Source organism: Vanellus vanellus (genome assembly GCF_965231255.1).
Source record: "Vanellus vanellus genome assembly, chromosome: 4".
NCBI classification, from domain to species: Eukaryota; Metazoa; Chordata; class Aves; order Charadriiformes; family Charadriidae; genus Vanellus; species Vanellus vanellus.
The window spans coordinates 42,939,632-42,948,915 of NC_138909.1; the positions used below are offsets into that span (position 1 = coordinate 42,939,632).

The 9,284-nt window shown below is 46.0% G+C and overlaps 1 protein-coding gene across 1 annotated transcript; it reads right to left on the bottom strand.

The window, feature by feature from the left end:
• Positions 1-623: 623 nt before the first annotated feature.
• On the bottom strand, positions 624-8,937 carry HPF1 (histone PARylation factor 1). The gene is made up of 8 exons (XM_082482923.1): positions 8,841-8,937; positions 7,534-7,693; positions 5,778-5,964; positions 5,172-5,270; positions 3,976-4,126; positions 3,165-3,252; positions 2,397-2,569; positions 624-885 (listed from the first exon to the last, which is right to left on the bottom strand). Exons 1-8 carry the CDS (start codon positions 8,895-8,897, stop codon positions 754-756), a joined length of 1,047 nt encoding a protein of 348 aa, XP_082339049.1. The 5' UTR covers positions 8,898-8,937; the 3' UTR covers positions 624-753.
• Positions 8,938-9,284: the final 347 nt, after the last annotated feature.

The window sequence follows — 9,284 nt, forward strand, 5'->3', positions numbered from 1 at the left end:
GGGAACACTGCTGTAACTGCATTTTTTACCTGTGTGGTGGGACAGAACTGGGGGGGGTGGGCGGGATATCACCAAGAGCAGGGACAGGGACTTTGGCGAGTGTAAATAAGGAGCCGATTGTGACTGACAACACAGCGAGTCCAGGACTGAATCACTGCCCAGCGCTTACAGGTTCTATAAACAAGTGAACAATAGGAAGCAGTCGGGTTTGTGCTTCGTTTCAGTAAGGAGCACGGTAACATGAACTGGTCTGGGTTTGGCTTCAGGCCGAAAAGCAGCGACTAGTATGGCACGGAGAATACCCCGAAGGCCGCACTTCACCTTTTCCTGCTGGGCCGCAGCCCGACCTGCCGCCCCGGGCAGCGCCGGCGGCGTTTCAGAGCGGAAGCCTGGCAGCCGCTGCGGAGGCTCCAGCGCTGTCTGGAAGGCGGCGGCGGCCCGACCCGACCCTCGCCCCCCTCCCCGTCGCAAACCCGGGCCGAGCGCCGGTCCCGATGACAGACCCTCCGCTGCCGCAGTAGGAGCACGTGACTTCCCCCTTCCCGCCTCCCCAGCGCATGCGCAGTCCCCCGCCCGTCCCCCCGTAGGGTTCCGCGCGAGCAGTCAGAACTGGAGGCGCCGCCCTCCTTAGAAAAGCTTTACTGAGGCGGGAGTACAAAAACACGCACAAACACACACACACACACGAAAAAAAAACCCACGAAGACGAGCCCACGCGCGAGGGCTGCAGCCCCCCTCTTCCCCGGTGGCGGCTCAGGGCGCCAGCTGGTCCAGCTGCTCCTGCCGGCGGCGGGCCAGGTGCGACTGGATGATCTCGGCAAAAAGGCCCCTCCGCAGCAGCGTGTAGGCCAGGGGCAGCAGCTGCGCCACCGTCTTGTGGAAGTACTGCGGGAGAGAGAGAGAGAGAGGTGGCGTGGGTGACAGGTACCGAACGCGACACAGAGAGAGGGTTCAAGTCCTTTTCTATGTCTACAGCTGAAGCGTCCATGGTTCTGCTGGCTCTGCGAGCCAGGGGACAGCCCGGCTCCCGCCCCACCGCAGCTGAGCAGCCACGGACAGGCAAAAATGCTGGGACCAAGCCCTGGTGGTACTTAGGGGTGAGGCCACTGTTCATCCCTTCTGTTTACTAAACCGGAAAGTGAAGTCAGGTTACAGCTGTTTCCAACTGCTGCATAAGACAGATATCGGGACAGGTCACAGTGTTCTAAAGACAGAAGCTGTCATTGCAGGAGTTTGTCAGCAGTTAGTCTCACGTGCTGAGAAGCACAAAGGGTGAAAGGTGGGGGTTTGCGTCCACCTGCTCAGCCAAATGCAAGTAACCGCTTCCTTCACTGCCCTCCCAGAAGAGAACTGCTAAAGCAGCGGTCACTGAAAAAAGGGTGTTAGAAAAGCAGGGTATCAGAGGAAAATACAACATGTTCCAAATGCTGTAGGGAACTTAAGATTTCCTGCCCTGCTCTCATCCTAAGAAACACATTAGTAATTTAACAGTTTACAGACAGAGCAGGGACTTTTCCTTTCTTTCTATAGCTAAATATTTTAACTAGTGTTTAGCACAACTTTTCTGGGCCTACATTTAGTATTGCAAGGTTTTTATCTTTCTACATGATGCTTTGCAGCACACTTTAGCCAATACTGTTTTTACTAAATAAGCTATTTTGCGTTGGTGTTTCTACCACCATCCGTTCATATTACACTGATGTTGAAGCTTCTTTGTGTGTTACTTCCTAGCCATATATTTGTAACAGGCACAACCCTTTTCATCAACAGGGCAGTGGCTAATACAGAACAAAAAGCATTAGGTAGAATCTTTACATGCGATTAAGTGCTAGTAAGTCTATCAGCTGCTTTAGGATACTCCTTGTTAACACACAACCAGAGACACCCCTGGTGGGAGGTCCTTTTATGGTGGCATACAGGCAGTGTAGGCAGGCAACTGACCTAGGTTCCAAGTTTTTCAGCTGGGGTTACTACAAACATCAGTCTGTTTCTTGATGCAGTTGAACACCAGTGCTGGTGCCCGTGCAAGTAGTTCGGGGTAGGAGGCTGTAGCTATTCAGTGTATCTGTATCAGACATTCTGCATTTTAAAGAGTCTAATGACAACTCACTGTCTTTCTTACAGGCATCAAATCACAACAGTTAAATGCTGCTTAAATGCTTCTGGATTGCAGGATTGTGCTTTCAAACAAGTAATTTTAAATTCAACGTGGAATGGTGTCATAAGTGGGACCTCTTAACAGTCTTCAAAATTAATAATATTCTTGTAGACTTTCAGAATTCCTAGGGATAATTATGCAATCAAGCTGGGAATAAAGATCTATGACACAGAACAACTCCTGGTCCATGCATAAAATAGTGCATCATTTTGTGAAGTATGATTGTTGTTGTACTCACATGTGATCCATAGCAAAACAGGTCCATACCCAGTTCGTATCCCATTCCATAGTCACATTCATCATTAGCAAACTGAACAAAGGTCAGCATTTCTTGAAGGGGTGCAAAGGCCTTCAGTCTCTCATCATCAGTAGGAGCATCAACAATGGCCTTGCAAATTTTTTTAAGGTTAGCTGCAAAAGCCAAGAGCAGAAATACTTAGAAGTTTAAATATAGAAATTCAATACTGCACAGAAGTAGTTTGTGGCAAAAACATACTTGTGTGTCACGCTTACATGAATACTAAGTGGGCACACCCTCTGCTGCTGGTGAAAAAACTTCCCCCTTTCCTTTGCTGCTCATTCTTGCCCCATGCCCATCCGTCCCAGTTCCCCATACAGAGACAGGCATTTGTCTGGTGAACTGATTCTGGTTAGAACAACACTGGGAGAAGAGTGGGGAGATAAGAAATAAACCCACAAATCCCTGAGTGTAGATCAGGGTTTTTAGATCCGCTTTCTGCATGACTGTGCCAATACAAAAGAGGTCATCTAAACTACTACTTCAGGAAGTGTTGTTTCAGATTTACCATGTTTCATTGATTCTCATCTGATTTATTTAAAGAAAATAGTTTGAGCTCAAGTGTGATGGTTAAGACTTATGCCTTTTACTCCCACCGCTCATATTCTTCAAGTAGGAAATAAGAATGCAGCTTGGTTTTTGCAGAGTAGCTGTGTGACTGAAGGTTGTTTACTTAATAAAACAGAACATAGTAAACAAGATATTTACCATTTGTTTCAGGAAGTTCTCTGTATCCAACATCATTTTTGTCTACAGGAACAACTAGGCCTGCTCCATGAAATGCTTTGGTCACCACCTAAATAGAGACAGGAAATTGAATATAGCACTGTACGTCAATACTGTGACATAAAACCACTCATCTCACTAAACAACATTAACACCCAACTGCTGGTGGTCAAACCTAATATAATGTCCAGGCTCCAGGACATCAACGTAAGTTTCAAACTATACAGCAGTTCCTTTTAAGTACTGAAGGTTAAAATAACTGGAAACCATTTTCAGTCAAGTTCTAAAATCTGAGTCCTTGTAGTCACTTGTGTAGCACACTAGTACATTTGTTTAGTCACCACCTACCATAATTATTTCTGATAGGTACGTGAAAAGCCTCTATTACTAATCAATATCATCCTTAACGGTCCTGTTACCAATAGACCCAACTGCTTAAATGATTCTTCACTTTGAAGCAGTTTTCTCCATGCTCCCCATTTGTTTTAGTTTTTAAATTATTTCCATTATTTTTTTTTTTTCTTTAATTGAATGCCAAGCTATAGTTTACAAGAGTAAAGTGTTTTGATTTAATCCTATTATTAGGAACACACTTGTATTAATCTTCCCTCTCCTGAAGTTTAATAGAGAGAGCTAATTAGCTCTGGAAATTCCTAAATGAAGCATCCTTACTGACTAGAAGGAGGAAAAATAAAAAAAATAAAAGAAACAATGAAATGTAAATGAAGTGAACAATGTAAATGAAAAAAGTTTAACAGAACTTAGTTCTCTCCAGTGATCAGGAAAGCCATACTTTCTTATCTCTCTGTTTCATCTTCATGGTTTTTTGTTCCAGAGAATAACCCAGTTCTTTTGCTGTTCTTGTTAGTTTTTCATCTATGTCTTTCAAAATAGCATTTTTCTTTTTATCGGTCACTTCCTTAAGTTTTTTTGACAAAAATAATCTGCAAACAGAAGAAACATGTCTTAAAAGAGCTTAACAGAAAACAAATAAATGAACAGCCTTCTAATCACTAAACCTCCAAATCTTATAATGAAGATTAGCAGGCATAGGTCTATTTATACACAGAGACTTGGGAATGTAAGCCTCTTAACAACAAGAAAGAAAAAAAAAGTTTGATAGACAGTACTTTGGCATTTCCTATCTGTATTTGCATGACAATATAGTTCATGCAATCTGCAGGTGCTGAAGATTCTCCTGGATTCAGTAGCTGTGCATCTTTCTATCTTAAGAATTCAGTCTGCTGCTTTAGTGCCATATATGCTATTTGTCATCCAAGTCATGCACATAAATACATATTTATGAGTTTCAACACGGTGCTTTCAAAACAAGTGTCCTCATTTAACTCTGCACTACACAAGGGTTCTTTCGCAGAAGCTTTTCTTCAGTATGCTTTCACTTACTGACATGCATCTGTGCTTTCCATTTTTAACAGACAGGTCATGAAATCTGTTGTTCACATTCATGATGCAGGACCACGTAAAGCTTCACGAATCATAGTGAATTACATATTCAAATAAATGTTATCCTGCCCTATGTCAGAAATTATACTTCTTGTAGTTATTCACTATAAACAAAAATTATGTATTTTTATGTAGGCAAGAACAAGAGCTAAATGCTACTCGTTTAGTATGATATTCAGATTTCCTTCACCACTGTTTGAGATGACCTTTCTTTACTCATGAAATATTTTAAGACACGCAGTGGGCATTTTTTTTTCCCCTACAGAGACTACCCCTGCCAATACATTTAAAGAATGAGATAATTAACACTTATCTATTTTACTTGTAAAAGGAAGACACTGTCAAGAAGCCTATTAAGGCTTTTGACAGTACCTTAAAATTCGCTAGCAGGAGCAGAAAGTAAGTGAGGGTTTCCTGAGAAAGATAGATACATAATGTTAGCTACATTTTTCCACATCCCATCTCCTAATTAATAGTTTCTCTTCTACTCTACTTTTTATAAATAAAAGTAAATATGAACCTTACTTGACTGCAGCAAAGACATTATCACCAACTTGTGATATCACACAGCCCTTCTTGGCTTCGTTTGCACCAACCCACACTGGAAGCTCATCTGGCACATCCCTATTTATGAAAAAGTACACACAAATAGTCAAGCTGAATCCATTTCTCCTATTTCAAAGTAAAATTAAATTTGCCTCCCCACCATGCTGCCACCTCCTTCAGAAACATAACAAGAAATGCCCTTAGTTCTAAAGCTCCAAAGCATTACGGCATGGCTTTGACAGGAGCTTGTATCAATACATGCAGAGAGAATACACGTTCCCTTTATTTCATAAGGCTTGACTTTTTCTTCTAAGTATCATAGTAAAAGTTAAAGATTAATAACTGAAGGTGCTCTGGAGGTTTGGGGGAAGGTAGTTTAATAAATATTTAAATTAGTCTTCAACTTCAGTATCTTTGATCTTTCTTAATAAAAGATATGAGCCCATGTGTTAGTATCTTATTACAGAAGAGAAAGATTCTTGTTTGGCAATAACACACACTTCTCAAATCCTGCCTCGTGGAAAACAGAGGATGAAAAGCCACACATAATTATAGTCCAGCAAGAGCATATGTTAAATTGAGTACCTGAAATATCCCATGTGATACTGTGTTTTGCTATCCCCGACAAGTATAGTCTGGAATTCTGGGGGATCATAGAAGAATCTCCAATGAAGATTGAAGTCCGGATCTGTTGATTTTGCTTTTTTGTGTTTTCCAGCAAGAATATCATATGGTCCAACCAGCGTAAGTCCAACACTTGAGACAAGTGCATCTGAAAAGCAAAGCATGAACTGGTTTACTTTCTAGTGGGTGCATATTCAAACCAAGAAGCTCCTGTGTGACTCTGGTATCAAAAGTCAATCAGTCAAACACTGTTTACTGGACAAGGAAAGCCGAGACATTCTTTTATTCAGAGAGCTTTCATTCAAGAGTTACATTATTAGACTTCTCCTAAAAAGTAGTGGTCAACGGCTCAATATCCAGATGGAGATCAGTGATGAGTGGTGTCCCTCAGGGGTCTGTTTTGGAACCAATACTGTTCAGTATCTTTGTCAATGACACAGACAGTGGGATTGAGTGCACCCTCAGAAAATTTGCAGATGACACCAAGCTGTGTGGTGCAGTTGACATGCCCGCGGGACAGGATGCCATCCAGAGGCACCTGGACAGGCTCAATAAGTGAGCCCGTGTGAACCTCATGAGGTTCAACAAGGCCAAGTGCAGGGTCCTGCACCTGGATCGGGGCAATACAGGCTGGTAGATGAAGGGATTGAGAGCAGCCCTGCTGAGAAGGACTTGGGGGTACCGGTGCTGAAAAGCTGGACACGAGCCAGAAATATGCACTCACAGCCCAGAAAGCCAACCATATCCTGGGCTGCATCAAAAGAAGTGTGGCCAGCAGGTCAAGGAGGTGATGTGATTCTGCCCCTCTACTCTGCTCTGGTGAGACCCCACCTGGAGTACTGCATCCGACCCTGGAGCCCTCAGCACAGGAAAGACATAGACCTGTTGGAGTGGGTCCAGAGGAGGGCCAGAAAAATTATCAGAAGGATGGAACACCTCTCCTATGAGGACAGGCTGAGAGAGTTGGGGTTGTTCAGCCTGGAGAAGAGAAAGCTCTGGGGAGACTTTATAGCAGCTTTCCAGCACCTAAAGGGGGCCTACAGGAAAGATGGAGCCAGAGTTTTTCGTAGGGTCTAAAGGTTGTAACGGGACAAGGGGTAATGGTTTTAAACCGAAAGAGGGTAGATTCAGACTAGCTATGAGGAAGACCTTTTAGACCTTTTGGCCCAGGTTGTCCAGACAGGTGGTAGACGCCCCACTCCTTGAAACATTCATTCAGGGTCAGGTTGGACAGGGCTCTAAGCAACCTGATGTAGTTGAAGCTGTCCCTGCTCACTGTAGGAGGGGTGGACTAGATATCCTTTAGAGGCCCCTTCCAATTCAAACCATTCTATGATTCTTAAAGCAACTCATTTCTAGAGCACCTAGGGATGCCAAATTCTGTTATATAATAAATTTGGGGAAGCTGAAACCTGGATTGATATGAGGAAACATCAGTTCCATACTGAACATTTTAAATGTACTTGAAAAAAAGGCAGATTTCGACACCATTTAGTCCGTTTCTATTACATGATTTAATTACATTTTAGAAAGCTTGAAGTGTACCAACATCTTCGTGACTATCTCCAATATTCTTTTGACACTCATGTAAATACCCTACACCTTAACTGAAAACTGAAGCAGCATTAGAATGCATCTGACAACCTCCAGTTTGCCTGCCTTCAGGCTGGTTTTGAGAGTGAAAGTTAAAAAAAGCAAAAAATATTTAAAAACCCACCATTTGGTTTCTCAGGATCTAGTTCCTCACAAAACTTCCAAAACTGATAGAAGTCTTCAGGCAGTCTAAGCCGATAGCACGTTTCCGCTTCTTGACGAAGATTATCGGGGATATCTGCCTGATCTGACCTTCTTTTCTTGACGTCTCCATTTTTCTCACACTGCAGATTCAAAAAACAAAACAAAGTTCATTTAGTTGCTTCCTGTCAGTTCTAGAAGGACACCAACCTGTTAGAGCGGGTCCAGAGGAGGGCCACAAAGATGATCAGAGGGCTCGAGCTATGAGGACAGACTGAGAGAGCTGAGGTTGTTCAGCCTGGAGAAGGCTCCAGGGAGACCTTATAGTGGCCTTCCAGTATCTAAAGAGGGCCTACAGGAAAGGTAGGGAGGGACTCTTTGTCAGGGAGTGGAATGATACGACAAGGGGTAACAGTTTTAAACTGAATGAGGGTAGATTTAGATTTGATATTAGTAAGAAATTCTTTATTCTTGAGGGTAGTGAGACACCAGAAGAGGTCACCCAGGGAAGCTGTGGATGCCCCGTCCCTGGAAGTGTTCAAGGCCAGGCTGGATGGGGCTTTGAGCAACCTGGTCTAGCGGGAGGTGTTTTAAAAAAGGATGTAACATGGAACTGAAGCAGGCTAGGAAATGATCTGTTTAAGCACACACACCACTAAAGCGGTAACTTAAACTACCTCAATCCCACATAAGGGTCCAAGAATTGGTAGGAATCATTACCCCCCTGCTATAAATAATTAAAAAAACCCCAAACCCTACACCAAGAGAACAACCCAAACAAGGTTTCTTTTCTCTTGTTAGGTCAGTACAATGAGGCAGACATTTCAACTCTTAAGTGGGCCGCCACTGGGTACCCAACTACACCACGACTCCTAGCCGCAGGCACCCGGGGCGGCTTAGGAAGCCAGGGCGGCTGCTGTTTACCGCACACCCGAAAAGGCGGGCGGTCCCCCGGGAGAAGCCCGGGTGCCGGGGCGAGGCTCCCGTGTCGGACAACGATGGTCCCAGCGGCTTTCCTCAAAGCCACGGCCCAAACCAGAACAAGGGGCACGGAGGCAGAAGGCCCGGCACTACGACACCGCATCCACGCCCATTCAGGCCTGCGGCCCCCGGCGCTCGCCCCCCCCGGCCCGGGGGTGCCTGGGTACCTTCAGGCCACGGCTGCCGGTCCCCGCCTCCCCCCGCAGGCCCGGGGCTCGCCGGCAGCCTCAGCCCCCTCAGGCGCGGTCACACACTCCAACCCCCACCCAGCCCCCCACCCCCTATGCGCGCCCGCCCGCTAACGGCCACCTGCTCGCCGGCCGGGCCCGCCGCCCCGCGCGGCCTCCGCTTCCCGCCACCTGTCATGCCGCCGCCACCGGCCGCATCGCGCGCGCCAGGCCCCCCCGCCCCGACCGCCGCTTCCGAGGTCGCGCACTGCGCCTGCGCAGGCGGCGGCGCGCGCCAGGGCTGGCCGCGCTCAGCCCCCGCCCGCTGAGGGGAGGGAGACTCGGCCCGCGGGGGCGGTGTGGCCGCTCTTCTTTCGCACGTAGGGGGGCGGCTGTGAGGTGAATAAGTGCTTTTGGACGGGCAATGTGCAGTTTTACATCGACGCCTCAGCTCCGGAGCTGGCTGGCAAGAGAAGGAGGATTAAGAGGGGGACTACTGTTAGCCCCGGGCTAGAGCAAGCCTCACGGCCTCTGAGGGCAGGGGGGACGAGGCGGGAAGAGAACGAACGCAGAAAGTTGACTGCGA